General features: G+C 46.9%; 2 protein-coding genes across 5 annotated transcripts in view; one reads left to right on the top strand and one right to left on the bottom strand.

The window, feature by feature from the left end:
- LOC144158329 (uncharacterized) overlaps positions 1 to 20,082 on the top strand; it is a 162,734-nt gene that overhangs the window by 25,043 nt on the left and 117,609 nt on the right. The window lies entirely within an intron of this gene.
- Positions 7,195 to 20,082, bottom strand: part of LOC144158327 (uncharacterized) — a 104,423-nt gene continuing 91,535 nt past the window's right edge. Inside the window, exons 13-15 of the mRNA XM_077689149.1 lie at positions 14,940 to 15,077; positions 10,908 to 11,040; positions 7,195 to 7,580 (exon numbers count right to left, since the gene is read on the bottom strand). Of these exons, the coding sequence (XP_077545275.1) occupies positions 7,354 to 7,580; positions 10,908 to 11,040; positions 14,940 to 15,077 (498 nt within the window). The 3' untranslated portion in view covers positions 7,195 to 7,353. The remainder of the gene's footprint in view (positions 7,581 to 10,907; positions 11,041 to 14,939; positions 15,078 to 20,082) is intronic.

The following is a 20,082-nucleotide window of genomic DNA, read 5'->3' as shown; positions in this document are numbered from 1 at the left end:
TTGTGGCGTAAGATACACCGGTAGAGGTTGAACTGTTTCCCGTGGACCTTGAAGGGCCATGCTGCGCAAACGCGGGGAACATTGAATTGGATTGGATTGGATTTGGATTGGATTGGAAATCCAATTGGAGGACGTGCGTGTAGAGAATTTTGTCTGCATATTCGCCGGTCTGCGCATTCCAGAGGAGTGACGTCATAGCAGCGGCAGACGCACTGGCGCTGGCGCGTGCCCAGCTGCGGGCCTCGGTTGCGTAGTAGCCAAGTCTGACGCGGCGCCGGAGCCGCTTGATAGCCGTTTCGCGTGGCTCTTGGACAGCCGTGCTAGGGTGTCTAGCCACCATAGCCGTGCTGTGCATGCACGAGGAGCAGTGACTGGACTGGACTGGATCGGACTGGATTGCATGGGATTGGACTGGATAGGAAGTTGTTTTAGCAGCAGCAATAATGATAATAAGCTTATCCTAGACAACCAGAAAACCTAAGAATAACCAGCTGAACCTTAGCTCACGCTACGTAGATCCTGGCATAGCCAAGCTAAGCAACTGCTAATTTTTTTCACCGCACGAGCAAGCGAAACGTTTGCCCTTCACTTTCATTTGCCCAATAGCGAAACCTACAAGCTGCTTCAGCGTTGGGAAAAGGTTCTGGCTAATGTACAGTGCTAAGTCGGGCGAAAAGCGGAGGTATTCAGTTGATAAGCGTATGTTTTTTGCTTTTTTGTGCACTGCATCTTGCTGGGTACGGCTCTGGAATTGTATAACAATTTTCGGCGGTGCGCTGTTATTCTTGACTGGGACACGGTGGCGCTAGTAAATTTCGCTTTCTTCTATAGGTACCGCTAGGGCGTCACCGATTTGCCACACAAAGTCAAAAATGTTCTAATCTACAGCCAAAGGTGTTCCTTTTATCACAGGGTTGCGCATCCTCGGGTATTGCTCTGATGTAGTCGCTCTGTTTTCTAGATGCGAAGCTTGCTTTTTAAGCACTCGGCACTTCCTCAAGCTTTTCGTTTGCTTGTTTCAGTTCTGTGTGTTTTTTCGCGAGTTCAATGCGCTCTTAGTTGTGTCGTGCTCTCCTTTGGTGAATTCCAAACTCGCCTCTATTGCTCTCAATTAATTTCTGAGTCCCCTTTCCCTCTTGGTCTGAGAAGGGCGCACGTAATTTCTCAGTTCATTGCGCAGTCATACATGGCGCCTGCTAAGTCATACATGGCGCCTGCGACACAAGGGCACAAAAAGCAGGAATGGCGGCAGCAGTTTGGGCAGAAAATACAAAGTCGCCGCTTCACGGAATAGAACAAAGTGCTAACCTGTAGGGACAGGCATAAATTGGAAGGATGTACCGGGCTGCCCTTGCCGCTGCCATGTGATGGCGGTCTGCTGTAATGTTCCTCAATCGCTCTACTGTTATGTTCCCCAACACGATTTCGTGTCTGTGCGAAATAGGTGGCAGAAAGGCCGGGACGTGTTTGTGCAATTTGGTATATAGTGAGTATAAAATTAAATGTATAAATATAAATGGTATAAATATGGTATAGCACGCTAAGAAAGTGCTGCAAACTTTTCACAATCGGAGGCGTAGGGAACTGAAGAATTTCCGCAGCTTGTCAGGAGATCGGAAATTTCAACAGGTCAATCTTATCACTAGCTATATAAATCTTTCCGGGGAGAGCCGTTAGCCCTGCAGCGCGCATGCGCTGCAGCACGGTGCGCCAATGCTCCATGTGCTCTTCAAGCAAACGTGAACACCCAGTCACATCATGAAAATACCAAGGGCCCTATTGTCGACTGCACGAATTCCCAGGCAATTCGCCATGTTTTTTTGCGTAAGCACGACGTAAGCAATCAGTGACGTGATGCACATGTAGCTATGACGACATGCAGTGTACTTTAACAATTCACTCATAAAGATCGCAATCAAGGTATCTTATACTGCGCATAAAGGATATAAACACACTTGGCACGTACTATAAAAATTAGGACGGTAGTTGAGGCTGGCAAGAGAAACACATTTGTACAGGTTAAAATTGGCGTAACACCACAAGACGATCGAGTAACGTCGATCCAAATATGACCGAAAGGCAGATGTTGAGCAAAAAACATCAAAATAATTTTTTCCGTATCTATCTATTTCTTTCAATCACTTTGAGTAACAAACTTGAGCTTTATGCTTCAATGCAATGCTTTATGCTTTATGCTTCAATGCACCTTCCCGGCTGCCACCACCGCCATGCTATCGTATGCTTCTATGTTACAAGTTACGGCGTGATCACAGAAAAAGATGACTGCGAATGTTGCTTGTATGACACACAAGAGCAGGGAAGCACTGCGCCTGATAACCGCGGAGCGCACTGATGTCACCGATTCACCCATTCGTCAAGCTCAACTTCAATCAGTGCTGTAATAAAAAAAGACTCACTTTTCTTTGTTATTTTTCTCTTGAGTTCGATCATCTGACCCAAGAGCTTCCTAGGAGGAGTGTGGCCTAATGCCATGCATTGGATTCTCTTTGTCATGGAGAGGCCTGTACTGCCCTCTTAAGTTGCAGTTACGCAAAACAAATAATTTTTATTTTATTGCCAAACATAAAAGCAAAATACTGCACATCATTTGTATGCTTCCTGATTGCTGACTTGGAAACAGTCGAAACTATTAGTTCTTTCGGTAGAAAACATGCTTTAAACCATGCGTCATGGGAAACTGCGCCTGCTGCAAATTCCCGGGCATTTCGCGGCGCCGAAGGTCGGCGAAATTTTTTGCCCTAGTTCACGGTAAAGCAGCCGCCATTTTCACGCTGCTACGTAACATAACGTCACTTTTACGCACGCTGAATTTGCCGATGTGTGACGTGTTCGTTCCCTCCAACTGTTTAAATTACGCCACGCCTTCTCAGCTAATCACAGAGAGGGCGTGTATTACAAGCAGTAATAGCAAAGACAGCCCTACGTTGTCATACTCGGTGCATTTATTTTAGTTTTTCATTGCCGGCCAAGAACTATGCGGTTTCAGTAAAAAAATAGGGCGAACTTTAGACCTGTTGACAGTAAACGTCATAAAACGTAAAAATGAGAAAACCACACACAACCGCTTTGTAAACCGGGAGCACGTGATAAATATTGAAAGCCAATCAGAAAGACTTGTGCAGTCTAAAATACGGCCCCAAAGGGCAAATTTGTGCTTGGCTGTTACTTGGTGATTGGGCTGCTGCTTTGGGCAAAGGGTCGTAAGTGAAGTGAACGCCACCTTTAGCACTTGCAGCGCGTGTAATGAAATTTGGAAATACCTGCGGGAGCAGAGAATGCTAGTGAAGCACCTTGTACCTGGCATTGCACAGGTTAATTCCTGAACAGACGGAAAAGAGTAGGCATCTCTTGCAGTCACTCCATTCAGTTTTGCAGTAATCTACACAAATACGCGCCGACCCATCCTTCTTTCAAACGCGGACTATTGTAAAAACCATGTGGTTGTGGACGGGCGTACCGGGCCTATTTTCAACATTTCCTGTGATGCCTTACACCACCTATCATTTTCAAACACATCAGCGGCATGGGATCCCACCGCCAAGCAAGTGCATAGACGGTGTCCACACGATGCTTTAATGGAGTACTGACACCAAATTTTGACGCCTAAAAAATGATATAATTGGCTTCAGTAGTTTGTACAGATGCCTCACAGAAATGTTTGCAGCGACGCGAGGCCGGAATCACATCTAAAATCGATTTTGATTGTCCAGGCCGCGAGCTTCCACAAATCGGCAGCACTAGCGAAATCACTTTCGGCGTGACGAAATATCGGCCTGCGTGTCTGGCCGGTTCAGGGTGACGTCATATAGTCGTTTTCGGAACCGGAAACAATATCCTGCGCTGCTGTCGTCGGTGGTATTCGTTTGGGCAGGAGACGTGGGCGTAGCTGTGTGAGCAATGCTTGTAAATGTTGCGTGTTCGACGTTTTTGCTCTTCAGTTTGTGGCCGGCGCATGGTGTTCGCTTGCACTGGTGCCGAAAACTGCGCGGTGCCGGCACCGCGCGGTGCGCGATGTCGACGGGCACCGCGGCGACGCGGCGGTGCGCGTCGCCGAGCTCAAGCTCGCGGTATGCGAAGTACTGCTCGTGGAAGCCTGTCCGAGCAAATCGACGACGATGCCAAGATGCATTATTTTCCACGCGACGACATGCAGCGCTAAACGTGGACTTAGTTCGTGCGCGGCGGCGGCCGCAAGAACTGCCGCCCAAGCCAGCGGGCTCGGGGTTGCACGGGTCACCTTGGGTGTTGGGAACTTTAGGCTTAGTATCGTGGCGACTATTTGATCGCTGGTATCTGTACAACAGTACACCTGCGAATGACCATCCCTTACACAACTTTTCACCACACTATAATCCCCTTTTTTGCATATGGAGCTTTATTTTGGCAATAATTTCCGTTTTAGCGATCGGTGACCAAGACATCTGCCGCGGCCTGTTTTGATTCTAGCGCGCAGGTGGCTCCATCTTTCGGCCGCTGGCCGCACCGTGGTGCCGGCAATGCTGGGTCGGAGCGCCGAACCTTCGCTTCCGGTCAGCGTAGGCTTACCATCGCGGCAAATATCTGAACGCCACTTTTAAATTCAGCGCTGATAACAACCCCTAGCAGAATTTTTCAACACACTAACATCTAATGTATCTCATGTGGAACTCCTTTTTTGCGATGAGATTGATTAGAAGAGTGGCGACAAGCTGTTGCTATCACGGTCTGCGCCGGTTTGAGCCGGAGTTTTAAAAAACGGACGACGGCGAAGACATCACCGGTCTAATCGCCTGGCCAAATAAAGTTGTTCTGTCTGTCGGGTGGCAGCGATTCATCCGAGTCTGACTATTGAGACATGTTGACAGCGCGGGCGAGTGCGGACCATGTGCAATCGTAGCAGACGATGCGGCGAACGCATGGAAGAAAAAAAAAACGTCCCTGACGTCACGGGTGAGACTGTGACGTAAGGCTGGCCCGCTTGCAGGCTGGCCTTCGAACGGCCATTTTCCCGCGCGGCGACCAAATTTGAAATTGGTTGCAATAAACGTGCTATAATTAATTATGTGTTGGCCGCTGACGGCTTTCGGTTCGATTTTCGTAATTACTGGGCCAATAGGTATTTTTTACAGCATAAAAACTGAAAGCGAGAAATTTCGTGTCAGTACTCCTTTAACACTGTCGCTTTTCCAGGTTTTTTGTACTCATCCTGGCAAACTGCATAACAAGCGTTTCGGGCCGTCGCGTCTCACCTGTTCTTTTCGGGAGCTTTGCAGCTGTTGTTGTAGAGGCTCCGGCAGCGTTGCTTGAAGTGTGACCGATGTTTCCGTGATGCCTGGGGTGCTTTCAGGCGCCGTCTCAAATGGGATGGATCCGCCATGTGCACCAACCTTGTAACGACCAATGGCAATGTCAAGGAACATTTTGCTGCCCGAAGTTAAGTATCGCGCAAGGATGATTTCCACCGACATTGGTGGGGGGTGCAAAAGCCTTTGCCGTTTCATGGTTCCGTCAAGTGCGAGACGAAAACGCACGGTACTGCAGGACTCTTACTTAAAACTGCAGCTATAGATGCCGTGCGTAATTGAAAGTTGGCGTCTCGGAACTTCATTTTATTTGCTTTGCAGCAATCGTAAGTCACGTCTCCTCTAAGGGAAAAGCCAGAACCGGTGTCTAGCTGTGCTGTTACCGCTGTACCGAGCACTCTGAACGTGGAAACACGAAAAGGACTAATTATGTCCTCAAGCCGGAATCGTCTCACGCGCGACGAATTTTGCTTCGCACATAAACCACGAAACAGAAAACACTCTTTATTTGCTTGTTTCTGCAACTAATTTGCACGTTTATGCGGCAGTAATACCAACACACATCATCAGTCCTTTTGACGGCCGCTGAAAGAGCCACTCGTTCATTTAATAATTTAATACCATAAAAAAGCATCCAGAGCAAAGTCGTGACAGCTCAGGTGCCACTTCGAACCTCCGCGAGTGAAAAGAACACACCGACTCGTGCAATCTTTGTTTGTTCTCCTACTGGCGGTCGTTTACCTGACAGGCCTTGGACAATTTTTCAAGAACACATTGTGTACATTTCTGTTGGTCGGTCGGACGGTCGGTCGGTCGGCCAATCGGGCATTTCTCTTTTGAGATAGATGATAGTTTGTTGCACATCATAGTGGTACAAGTGTTTCCTTGCCTTCCTAAGCACGCAGTGCTTGTGGGAAGGCAGGCAGAATAGCAGCGCCTGACCAGACGAGCAGTAGAGGTGATTTTGCGGAAAGGGAACAAAGAACGTAAAAAAAGGATCGCGGTGACAAGCAGCCATTGACGTATAAAAAAGAAAGAGAATGCGACAACAAACATAGGTATATATTTCGCTGCGGGGTCTCCATCAAGGATTTAGCTGAGGCTAAAAATGGTGGGATGCAGGGGCGTCGGCAGGCGAGTGCAAAATGGCGACTTGCCGCCCCCCTCAAAAACCACCATCACTTGCCACGTCCCCTCCTCGCTCTCCTCCTCTCCGCCCGGGATGCACTGGGTTTGATTCCCTCAAGACAAGATCGTGCCGACGCCCATGGTGGGATGGTATCAATGAATTTGGGCAAGTTATTTTTGAGGGCAGTCAGGAGATCCTGCCCAGGGCGATCTGGGCTGCAGGATCAGCGTTTGTACGTTTTCGCGCGGGAGGCACAGCAGGGTTCTGGTCGGGAGGTGTAGCCGATTCGACCAGAACCATGTGTGCCGATTCGATGCATTGCACATTTCCCGTTGTTGTGACGCTAAGCGCGTCACGGAAAGGCTAGGGTACTCGCAAAAGAATATTTACGCAATATAACGCCTTCATTTCAAGGGGGATGGGAGGGGTTTTGTTTATCTGGGAATCAAATGTTGCACGCATGCGGAACTACCCTTAGGAAGTCGTCGTCCTCACGCCGGAACTTCGAAAGAGGGCTTCATTAATCAGATCACGTGGCCATGCGTGCACACAAAGCTACAGCTCTGCTATGGAGCGCGCTTGTAGACTGCCACAGATTAGTTGCAACGAAAAGGACCAATTATATCCTGAAGCCAGAATCGTGCACACGACCGAGCGATTTTGCTTCGCACAAAACAACGAAACAGAAAACACGTTGTATCTGCCTGTTCTTGTAACTATTTTGCACGTTCATGCGGCAGCAATACGAGTCCACAACATGAGTCCTTTTCGCGGGCGCTGAATGCCCCACTCGTTCATTTATTACCGCAAACAAGCACCCAGAGTGAAGTCGGGATGGTTCAGGTGCCACGTCGAACCACCGCGACTGATGTGGAACACACCGACTCATGCGGTCTTCCTTGTCCTTCTCGTGGTTGCCGTTTATTTGCGAGGTCTGGGGACGTTTTTCAAGAACAAACCGTGTACATTTCCCGGAGGGTCGTAGTTGGACACGATGAAGATCTTATTGTTATGTTTGGCAATGCCTGAGCCCAAGTACCGGCTTGATTTCCATATAAGCTGCGTGAAGTGACCGCTGGCAAACTGGAAGGCATTTGTCCACCTGTGCAGCTTGATTTCGTCGTACCAGCCATCCACGGCTCGTCTTCCTGCGGGAAAAAAATGGGAAAGGCAAGTGGGTGAGCTGGCAGAATTGCGTTAAAAACCTGTGACTGCTTGCTGAATAAATGTCGGTGGTGGCGAAACGAGAACGAGGTGCGCGTGCACGTGCAACTCCTGAACATGGTTTGTGCACGTGCAGCTGCCTCGCAGCGCGCGCGAAATTCGAAATCAAAGCGCATTTCTTACTAGAACAACGGTTAAAACACGAAGCTTTTTCCTGCAACCTGCGTGCAAGGCAAGTTTCCAAACTGCTCCGACTGTGTCGGGATTATTTTCTTTTAACGAACGTGATGTGCCTTTGTAAAACCCATAACCATCGTCTGCTTTCACATTGTGCAAAGGTGACTTTTCTGCAGTGCATTTTCACTTATGGCCGCCATCAGTGAGTCAAATAAAAGCTTCCGGCTAACAAAAACACTCGGTTGATACTTCCTGGCATGTATAAGCGGTAGGTGCTGAATGAAAGGCGGTCGTTTTAGCGGTTTATTTTTGAATAGCGAGAAAAAAAGTTAGATCAAAATAGAATAAGCAACGACGCTTTCTAGGACGGCCAGGTAACGTCACACGCGCTTGGCCTCTGTTAAGCTTGCGGCCTTTCTCGCGGGAGAAGAAACTGTGCGGCCGCCGCGATCGCCACTTTGCAGCGCAGCCGCGGAATGAACAGTGGCTGCTGTCATTGAGATCGTTGGGTGCCGCTAACCTCTCCTTCGCGGTCGCAACTACGAAGCTTCGTAGTACGTGTCAGTTTTCATTGTAATAGCTGTTTTCTTTTATTTCCCTGCTCAGAGCAGTTATGACCATCTCCAAGGAGCTCATATTAAAGCAAAGCTTTCTCCCTCTATCAGCCAACGGTTTTTTCACGGCGTGGGGGACAAGAAATTCCCAATCATGAAAGAAAGAAAAGGTTAGGAGAGGCCCTGACGTCACATTTGTGAAGCCCAGTCCCGCTGTCACTTGAGCCCACTGAGCCCAGCACTCTTTCCCATCATCCTTTGCTCTCTCCGGTTTGATAACAGCTTCGCAGTACGGGCGGCTCGCGAAAGCGAACGCAGAAGACGGGAGCAGTGTTTGGGTACGTACAGCGCGGCGGTGTGCGCTACGTCTCAGCTGCGAAGAATTTCGCTTTGCTTCACAATGAAGAAACGCACAGCAAGCGAAACACCGACTGTGGATTTCGCCAACGCTGAGCGGGGAGGCTTTTGGCCTGCAGCAGCCGGCGGCGATGGCGGCTGCTCGCTCCGCCGATCTCGAGGTGACGACAGCGCCGCTGCTGCCGTGATACGAGTTGGGTCCGCCTCCAACGGCGAAGTTTTCAAACTGACCTAATCTAAAAACGTTTGCCGTTGCGACTGCGCTGTGTTGCAAGCGTGGCGAGACAGCTAGAGTCAAAGCGCCGTAAAAAATTGTCCGTGGCATTTGGCGAAAGTTGCCGCTGCAACCGTAAAAAACTAGGCAACGCTGTCTGTGGGCTCAAGAAAAATGACGTCACTTCCTCCACACCTTTCGCAATGCATTGGGATGCTAGGGGCCTCCCCTGAGTATTCTTTCCTCAATGCTACCAACGCAGCTGGGAGGCGGAGGGCGCTTTTCAATCACGGAGCACAGTTTAGATGGCTTGGCGATAGAGAATTATTATCCAGCTTTCCCCGTGTTCACCCCAGTGATCGCGTCGGCGGGACCCTTCCATCGGCTTTGTCGGCTGCTCTTGCAACAGTGGGCCTTCTCGATTTACCAGTCCTGGACGGTCCGCGGGCAGTCCGAGGACTGCGTTCGGACTGGGAGCCCCATAGGAATGCATGGGAAAATCGAGCGCCGGATCGCGTCTCGGGCAGTCCGCGGACGATCCGGGACTGATAATCGAGGAGGCCCAGTGTTGGGCCTGTTTTTGCGCAGCTTCGCGTCCATTGGGCGCTTAATTCACACGGCTTGATTAACTTGTTGGACAGCACCTCCCGGTTATCTCGGACTCGACAGAATTAAGCGGTCGTACGGCAAAGATACGTTAGAGATTGGTTTACAGTGCGGGAAAACAAAATGTAGAGACGCTGTGGGCACGTCTATTGCGCATGTCGGGATGTAGGTATAAACGTACGTTGCTGTCGTTGCTATGAAACTTTTGGAAGTGTAGCGCCTGTCCGTGCCTACTTTCTTGTGTGTTGTGTATTTGCGGCACTCAGTATGTTCGTGAAATGTAGACCATTTACAGACATGTGGCCGCTAGAGAAAGCCACCTTTTGCGCACGGCTTGTCACGAATGGGACTGCGTTTTGTAAATTGCTGAATGCCAATTCGGTTGTGTTTTACCAGGTATTACAAAAGATGAATGGAGCAACTGGTTCTGCTAAATAGGGATCATAAAAGTTCCCTCACCTTTCTCGAAAGTCTCAAACTTGCGAAACTTGTTAGTTTAAATTTGTATAAATGGGAACCACTAAGTTCACATGCAAGATTCTTTCGGAGTTTGCGCTTGCGTCGCGCGGTGGTGTAGCCCCGAGCTAGCACATCAGAATGGCTAGGTCCCGCTGCCTAACCTTTCGGAAGGCGCTCCTCTCCGTTTTATTTCTTTCGACGCACGGCCGGGCTACAGCGGTGTCGTCCGCCGCTCGAACCCGGCTATGGCCGATTCTGCTGCGTTCGAGACGGCGCGTCCGCGAATCCCATGTAACGGCTGGCAGAATCTCTGGTTTCAGTGTTTCTAGAGCCACGTGTGTGAATTCAAGTGACGTCGGATGTGGAATTGTTGCGGGGGTCGTCCACAGCTTTGCTTTCCAACCACCTTCACAGCGTAGATTGGAGCGTGTTTTATTAATTTGTATAGCGGAGGCAGTTCTGGGGTGCCTAGGAAATGCTCAAAGCTGCTCTGGGCAGGCAAATAAAGCGGAGAAAGTATGGGATCATTCGCTCCTGCCTGTCACAATGAGCCGTTTTGCCTCCTACATGTACTATTGCTTCTTGATTACGATACATCTTAAATAAGCAATTTACTCGGAGGACATAATAATTTTCTGAACGTAATCCTGTGTTAATATTATTCTGCTCCAGACTGCGGGAAGTGTTCTTTACTTTGTTTTCTGCTTCAACCATTCGTTTCAAAGGGAAAGCTTGCACTTAATATGTAAGGGAGAATATGTGCAGAAAAGGAGTTCAGCACAAACGTTTTCACTGTAATTTTCAGCGTTCATCGATGACTGTAACCATGTTTCAACGATGTAATCGCACACAGCCACGACAAAGCACAACGCAGCTATTGGGTGAAATAATCCACAGGTAGAAGGCGTAGTAATGAAAACGGCATGTACGTAGCCTTACAGTACCGTGCACATGATAAGCGGGGTCCATGCTCCAACCATAGAAGAGGTTTTCGCCGTATTTCTTATTGCGACTCCTGTGCACCATTTTTCCTATCTTGGCCAGATAGAAGGCATAGGCTTGAGCATAGCGACACATCTGCGAAAAGTGGAAAAAAGGCAGGCATTAGTTACGTGCAGCAAGTGCCGTGCACGCACAGTAGTCCATGATAAGCAGCGCAGACGAAAACAGGACAAGGAGAGTATGGACAGCACGAGCACGGTATAGCAGCTGAACTTTTATTAGAAAAAAACCAGTGGGTTATAGGCAAAACGTGCAATTATAACACAATAAAATACACAAAACCACAAACGGCTAAAAATAACTTATGTCACACAACCACTTACACAACCGACTTGTCTAGGAAGACAACCCCGTTATCTGTTAGTGAAATTGAGGGATTGCTCACACATACGTTTCTCCGCTTTTTATAATCTTATAAGCTTAAGCCATTTCCCTCGAGCGCCGAAGCCGAAGCGTGTAAGATTATAAAGATCGGAGACACGTGTGTGAGCCATCCATCGATTTCGCTAACAGATGACGAGGTTGTCTTTCTAGACAAGTCGGGTGGGTAAGTGTTTGCGTGACATGAGTTATTTTGGGCTGTCTGTGGTTTTTGTACATTTTTTTGTTTTCTAATTGCACTTTTTGCTTATATAACGCGTGTTTTTTTATAAAAGTTCAGTTGCTAGACAGCGCTCCGGTCGTTCATACTTTTCTAGTCCTGTTTTCGTCTGCGCTGACCATGATGAATTTACTCTACATCGCCCAATTCGCTACCCAGTTGCAATTACAGTAGTCACCGAGACCCTTAGGTCGCCCTAATGCAGTTACGTTCCTAATATTCACGACATGCCGCAATCCCCTAAAGTACGGTACTAAGGCGTGTCGTTCTTGGGCTGATGGTGATACTATATGTTTCCCTTTGTAACGGAAAAGATGGTGAAGGGCATTTAGCATGCTTAGATCTTTAAATCACTTTTTATCCTTTCACACCACGGCTCATATCTCTTCTCGGTTTATGCGGTAAAACTAATTATGGCTGTGATGGATTTGTGTGGGAGCCCTACCTCATGTTTGTCTAGTAGCTCTCCAAGCGCTTTTCGCTATCCTCCTCTAAGGGACAGGTAATGCTACCCGCAAAGTTAAAACCTATTGCTTCAGGGTGACGGCATTTCCTTCAATTATGGAGTGGGTGGATGATGTCGACTTTTATTGCTAAGTGCTCGATTGTTTGTTATCTTTTCTTATACACATCCTAACCTATGGCCAGTATTCAGGCCACAAGAAGCTGTGCACTCCTCGTGGTGTTGCACTCAAAAATATTTCTTGTTGACTCGTTTTTCTTCTTTACGCACCTCTACTGACCTTTTTTTTCATTTTTGTCATCATCCTAACTCTTTATGCTGTCTTCCCATGCAAATGGCTCTGGTAATTAGTTGGCTGCACTAATTTTGTATCCTTTCGCACCTTTTTGTGCTCTCCTGGCTTCAAGCCTCCACACTTTGAAGAGGCCCGTCCACTCGTGCCCTATGCGAGCCTTATTGGTTTGCTCAAGCCTCTGACTCCCCCTTAAAAGATGTTTCCCATTGTGCTTTGCTGCTTCCAAAGACTCCCAGCGCACACCGACCAGTCGTTTTATTTTTTGCCTTCTGGAGTACTTCTCGTGGTAATCGCTCGTCTGCCTTCTGGCTCACGTCTACGTCGGCAGAGACTAAAAGTCCATGTCGAAGCTGAAAGTGCAATTCTAATGCTAGAAGTCCAATCTACAAGTCTAGAAACTACACTTTCATTTCCCAGTGCTACAGCATTCAGAAATGCAAATGGTGACACAATGACTCCTTTTTAAATTAGTCGCACTAACTGGACACTGGTTCCCAGCAGCGGTACATTTTTCAACACTACCGCGTTTCGCCTCCCAGTCACCTTGCGTATCGTTACGAGGTATGCGCGCTTCCTTCATTTGGATGTACCCCCCAAAATTCACGCTGCTTTGGATATGGTATGGCGTCTGTTGAATGCTCACTAGCGCGAAATCAGATTCGCTGTTATACACCATGACCTGCGATATCTGGTTGCTCGGACATGCTGGTTCTTCACCGCAGATGTCAGATGGTTTGTGTAAGTCGTCCGCTTCCTTTGCTAGTAAAATCATTTCATCCAGCAACACCAGTGCTAGAATCCGTTAATAACTAGTTTAGCGTTGCATTTCCAGGATAACTTAACGTCAATTTCACACAATTGCATTGCTCCTCGCATCTTTTACTTAATTGTTTTGCCCTTAGGTCGGAAGAACAACGATGTGGCAGCAGGAAGTTTTCCAAAATCAAGTCCAACAGCAAAAGGAACCAACCCAGAAATGAGTTGTACATTTGTGTAGTGTTTCTTGTGTGTTGAGTAAATTATGAAGTAGGACTGCGCTGTTTATGCGAAACCCTGTTTCTTATCGGGCCCTGCGATTGTGCGTTACTGATACGGGCGTTATATGACATTCTCTAGCATTAAAATATCGTCATCGCTAGACAGAGGGGTGCATTTCCTGTCTAATTCTTGACGTCTATGCACCCCTCTCCAAATGCAAGCTGCTTCGGATAATGGCCCAATCAAACAGACGTCAGCTTCATTACGCGACGGACCAAGGTTGACTCCGGCCTGGAGAAGCTTTTCAATTTGATTTAAATTCACCCATGACCATTACCATCGTTAGAGAAAGTTGGCTTTCCTGCTGTGAATTCTGGGTGGACTACATAGGCAATAAGTGAGAGGTTGAAAGCGTCGCTTTAAAACATAAAAAATGCAAAAGAAATGCGCATTTGGACACTTTGAGATTGTGCACAGGTTGTTTGTTTTTTGGGCCTTACCTATTGCAATTTAGTTCCTACTGGATACTTTAAAATGTGACCGGAATAATCAAACAAACAAAACATAGTTGTTTAAGTCGTTCCTGGCACCGGTATAACAATGTAGCACGCGCTACGCGTTCAGCCGGAGGGATAGAGTTCTAGCGTAACAAGATCTGACCCAAAATGTTGAACATGTAGTGACGTGACATGTAGTGACGTGAATATGTAGTGACATGAATATGGTTGAGGTACACTTTTGTTGAAGTCGGCAATTAGGCTGGCGGAAAGACAAAATAATGAGTTGAGGACTAGGTGGCATCAGCCGTTCCACTTACAGACCTTGTGGAACGCTTTATTCCTGTTAGCCTTCCAACAAGAAAAAAAAAACGATCATAAATATTAGAGACTGGGCAGACTGGTCGAGTGATTCTGCACCAAGTTTTTCCTTCGAATTCAGTTGCGGTCATTTAGAGAGCAACCCTCTGCGATTTTACTTTATGGAGAAATAATATTTAAAGGTGCCATGAGGACAAAATACAAGTTGGGTGTATTAAAAAAAAACTGCTCAGTTCCTATAATAATGATACCAATATCATCGTAATCATCGAAAAAATAACGAAGATATTAAAGAAAACGTGTGAAGCAGTCGTGACCCCCTAGTAAATTCCCCGCAACTTTTCTATGACGTCACGGAACCTTGTTTGTGCGATTGGCGGCCACCTAACTGACCTGTCGCGACGACACATGACTAGACGTCTTTAGTGGGGCCTCTAGTTACGTTTGACTGCATCACTTGAATGGTAACGTGCCGTTAACGCACTGAAAGTTGTTTTTTTGTTGGCCCGTATGACGTCATTCTTGCGCATACACGTCACTGTGGCACAAAATGTGAAAGTTTTAAATAAATTTTGCTTTTTTTTTGTTAAAAACATCTTTTGTGGCGGTAATGGAGCTGAGTGAGATACTGAATCCTAGTTCTTTCAAATTAAGCGAAGTTTTATTTTCTCTTCATGGCTCCTTTAACATTATGAGGAATCGTTAAAAATGAACTTTGAAAAGATGTTACACAAAATTTCGGTGGGTTGACAACACACCTGGTACATTCCGAGTAAGTTTGGGGCCCCTGAAGACCAGTGCCGCCAACACTTTTCTCACCTGCTCGTTGTGCTCCAGAGGCGGCACACCGTGCATCCGCCTGTATTTGTTGCTAACTTTTAAAACTTGCCTCTGAAGCCTGCGCATGGCTTTGGTGAATTTGCCGTTAAAGTCCGTTGGCTCGATACCTCTGATAACCTGCGTGTCGGGGAAAAGAGCGTGTCAAAAACAACAACAACAACAAAAAAACAAGCAGCACCAAAGAGCAAGCCACATACGTATAAGTAGTTTTGGGCTACTTAGCGTTTCCGGCATAGCAGCCTTAAAAGGCATATTGAAGCATTGGGGAGATCTTCATCGGTATTTAAAAGTCGGCACTGGCGTCAAGGATTAGACAGGCACTACGTACGGTGACGATATGGGGTTTTCCTAAGACGGTTTTTACCAGTGTTGCTTTGCCTGAAAGCTTCGTTGTGGAAATCTTGCTAGAAGGGCGTATTTTTCGTCTGCAACTCTCTGGCATCGTGTTTCCAAATTCTTTGCTACCCAGCGCCCCCACGAGACATGTGTGATGTCCTTTCGTTCATTACCCTATTGAGAAACTATTAAAAATGGCCCCGACATTCCGCTTTTATGATCACAAGGTAGATTTCCGAGTTGTCGGGCATACGGCCTGGGTGTGAGACCCAGTGGGTCTGACCACTTTCAGTTTTGTATTGCGAAAACGCTTTATAGAAACGCATCTGCACGTGACTTGGCATGTTTTAGGCGGGTTTAGGTTAAAGACAGCATATACAACCACGCTTAAATAACGTTTTGCGTTACGCGTGGTGACATCCCTCTTTCCAAGTTCGGCTCCAGGCCACCACGAAGTTTGGAGGTATGGATGATCACGTCTGCCTTACCCCTCTTACCAATCCTTACGATCAACAACTTTGTTGTTCGAGTAAAGTGCATGCACATTCCGAGTGTCGAGGAAGTATTTGGAACATAGCGTGAAAAAGGTCAGTGTTGCGCAGTAACTGCGAGAGCAGGCAGCAAGTTGCGGTCACCCGGTGAAGTTCTCCCACAAGCATTAAAGAAGCTGCAAACAAGGCCATTGGTGTGCTTGTTAAGCTTTGGGGAAGGAGGAATTCAGGGGCCATTAGTGAACCAAGCTGTGGCGAGGAGCATAGAAGAGCATACGCTCTATGCGGGCAAGGTGTTATCTCCCACATTCAAGGGAGTTGCAGGAGACAGTACGTCGGGCAGAGTGGATGATGCTTCAACAGTTCGTTACGGGACCGTGATATTCTAACAAGCGCTTTCGACCAGAATGCGCGAGATGGCTGTATGTACCTCCATGGCTGAGCATGGAGATTGATTGCTGTGATTTACAGAGCACTTCTGAAAAAAGTGGGCTGGCGATGTGGCACGCCCAATAATTGAAGCAGAGCAGAGAAACAGGCAGGTACGGACATGTGAGACCTCTATTGCGCGCCGCTGAGACCTGACTAGTACTTTTTGTTTAGTGGTTCCTTCTTTTGTGCACAGAGGTGAAGTACAGACTCATAGCCTTTGTTTGCCGCGTGTTTTTTTTGCTCTATCTGCACTGTTTTAACACGAAAGTGTATTATTCCCGGCTGCATCAAGATTTCGCTGACGTCATATCCGTCACGGAAGTGACGCCACTACAACGATGCAAGCGGCCTGTAAACCCCAGCACACAGGGTCTTCTTTCGGGGAAGCAACATTTAGTACTAAAGAGTAAATTAGGGTTGTTCGTTTTCGGGTTTTATATTTTGACACAAATAGGGTTTCACGCCAGGATACCACAAAATTTCACTGACGTCATAACCGTCACGGAAATAACGGCGTACACCTTTGCCGAAGTGACCCGCCAGCAAGACGTCGCTCGCCAAGCACACCCACAAGACAGCCGCCGACCCGCAAATCAGGATAGTATTTATGCCAACGGGCATACTATCGCAATAGAAAAATGCCCAGCTGCAGATTTTGCTGCACATTGCACTTTCGTGTTTTACTGATTCCTATGACAGAGAAAGCAACCACAGTTTCTTGGTTTAATGGGCTTATCCAACACGGGCCCATAGCCATTTAAGCATACTGTTCATGTATTGCGTGAAAAACGTATTGGAATTGAAACGTTAGCAACTACTTTTGCGCGACAAGCTGCACAGGCTTACGTAGGTGACAATCCGGGGAGCTCTGACCGCAGTAACAGGCCAGCGGAGTGAACTTCACCGGGTTGTGGGAGATATCAAAAAGGCTTCGGAAACAACTTTGGACACGTAATACTGTGGCTACCAAGTGCTCCACCCTACCCAAAGTATTGTTTAGTCCAACAAATATTATAGCACCACTAAGAACGATTGAGAAAGCAGATTGAAACGAACATTGGACCATGCTAAAAGTTTGCATTTCGAGAACTCAAAACAAGAGCAGTTCTGAAAGATAGCAGAGTCACTGGACTCAGAGTTTGAGCTTAGTTAACGTGTGATGGGCTCAGAAAAAAAACATCGTCTTTGTCAGAAAAGGGAAGCTGCGTGTTTACGGCGCATAAAAGAAATATATGAGATGAAGACATACTCGCGCTATTTTGAAAGCAGTTTCATGTTCCCACAACCAAAGATAGCAACATAGCCACTATATCCTAACCGAAAGCAACAAAGTATAGGGAGAACTGAGGCTGTTCAGCGCGACAGCTGCTGGCAACGTACTAGTAGAGAACGGTAATAAATTTTTTGTGGCGTTAAAAAAATTACAACTGGCTCACAGTACCATTCTGTCCAGAGGTGTACAAGATAATAATAACGAAGAGGATGTTTGGCGGGTTGAAACTTGGAAATGTAGGTATCTTTGACATGACGCAAATGACCGTATTTGCACGCGGGGGTAGGTTTTTTGCAAAAAGTTGAAAACGCTTCTTTGACTCAAGGAATGGCAGAACGGAGGAATGTAATTTGAAAATCATACTTATTCCTCATTTTGGTAAAGAATCCCTCCATTTGAACAGGGCCCGTTTTCGAGCGCCTTTTCAAGAATGTGCCTTAATAGGGAAATATACTTGCCTAAATCAGAAAGAAGAAGAATCATAGACCCTTCCCTAAAAGAAAGATTCTTAAAACGCGAAGCGTTCTTCCGTGCAGCCTGCATCAAAGTCAAAGTTTAAACTCCAAACTGCTTCGGCCGTGACTCGCGTATTTGGATAGACGCCAGCTTCAGAACGCGAGAGACCAAGGTTCGAATCGTACCAGCCGAAGCGTCTTTTCCTGATACGCTTAATGTGCCCTTGTGCAAGTTGGCTTTCCTGGATAAAGTTTCGGCCGTAACGATTTCATTTTGTACTTTCATTTTGGACTTCGGAGACAATGGATTTCATCCACACAAAGCTTCGCATTGCAACCATCTTTCACTTCACTGTCGATGTTCGTCCTCGACAGAGCGAATTGGCTTCCCTACAGTGCGTTTTCGGGCATTGTCGCCATTAGTGAAGCATAGAATGCTTGGCTTAAAAAGAATCTAGCACACTTCTTTCTAATCTCATGTGGTTTGGGGCCCGCGTGACTATGAGCGCTGGTTTTTCGTTTCCCCCCTATCCTTTGAACGCTGTAGTATGGCTTGGCTGCCAGCTTAGTTGGCCTGACAACGTGACATTATGTGCAGTGGTACGGAAGCGCATTGGAAGCGAATGTTTGCTAGGTCGCGTCCACTCGAGAAAATTCTATTCACCGAGTGGCCTTGGCTCGATTCCATTGCTTTCCCATCGCGCGAATTCCTCACATCTGCACTGCCCCCCATACCTCAGTACCGTGGCGCCATGATGTTGAGCAAGACCAGAAGGTATGGCCTAGGTAGGCTGCAGGTCATTCGGTAACGATGCGTTCGAGGATCAGGATCGAAAGGAAAACTTGCGGGCATCGCATTGTTTCATCGCATTACTCTTGTGCAGCTAACACGTCACTGAAGGAAACGCATCCTGTACGCCTAATTAGAGGCCGGATTTTTAGGCATTGAGAAACTGCGTTTTAGGCTCCAAAAATAGGCAGACAGAACGTAAATAAAGGCGCCATAATATTTTACGTTAATGGGAATGATTTCAAACGACGACGTTTGAAACCTGTATATACCATAGGAAGGCCAAAAATGTTATTGTTTGTGATGGCAAAAAGCAGTCAACAGCTGGCTCATTAAATCGTCCTGTAAAAATTCTGTACTAATGGCGATCCATTGTCTAAATTCCACAAGCACACTGCTCGCATTCCTGTTAAAATGCCATTGACTTTCGCGCGGGTGTCGCATTTGGCGAAAAAGGCGTGGAACAGAATACTTGAGAGCTGTGAACGCTCATTGAAAGGCGCTATTTTATGTCTGCCTGACGCAATTTAACTACGACACAACAAAAATATGCTGACATATAGAACGCAAGACAGTCGATGGTTCATAAAGAAATTACATGCTCTTACATTCATTGTTAAGAAAAACTCTACCAATTTTCTCACACCCAATGATGATGTTGGAATTGTTGAGGCAAGCAAGACGTTGCGACAGTGTCATACGCATTTTTACACATTTGAAAGCCATTTTGTAGCGTAAGCTACACTGGCCCTGCCGTATAGGTATCAATGTGCAGAGTTTTATAGCGATGCATCAAAAACTGCCCTTACTCTATCGTGTGCGGCGCACGGACCCGATTTTATGCTTTCTAAGACCCTGTACTTTAAAACCAGCATTTTTACGGCGGAAGCCCATGGAGTTTTGCTTGTTTTAAATCACATAGTCCAACATGAAATACCCAAGTATATCATTTTCACAGATTCACTGAGTGGTGTACATGCATTATCATCCAACAAGTGTTCTAAAAAACCATGTTCTTAATGTAGTGTATAAAATCATTATGTCAGCGTATGCATTAAATCTCAAGGTGATCGTGTGTTGGGTTCCAGGCCACTCTGGGACTGCGGAAAATGAGACCGCGGATCAGATGGCCGCTGCTGATGCACTTACAAATACACCGGACATAGCAACAGTACCCTACACTGACCTCAAACCACACATCAGACAACACCTTCGCGAAGCATGGCAAACACTCTGGAATCAACAGACAACAAACTACATATAATAAAGACAATCTTGGGACCATAGACCACTGACACACACTATAGACACACCGAAGTTGCTTTTGCTAGGTTACGGATAGACC

This window comes from Haemaphysalis longicornis, unplaced genomic scaffold (genome assembly GCF_048455015.1).
Source record: "Haemaphysalis longicornis isolate Haplotype H1 unplaced genomic scaffold, Haemaphysalis longicornis Haplotype H1 scaffold_10, whole genome shotgun sequence".
NCBI classification, from domain to species: domain Eukaryota; kingdom Metazoa; phylum Arthropoda; class Arachnida; order Ixodida; family Ixodidae; genus Haemaphysalis; species Haemaphysalis longicornis.
Note: the sequence above shows the minus strand (reverse complement) of the source record. Positions and strands in the feature narration are given on the sequence as shown.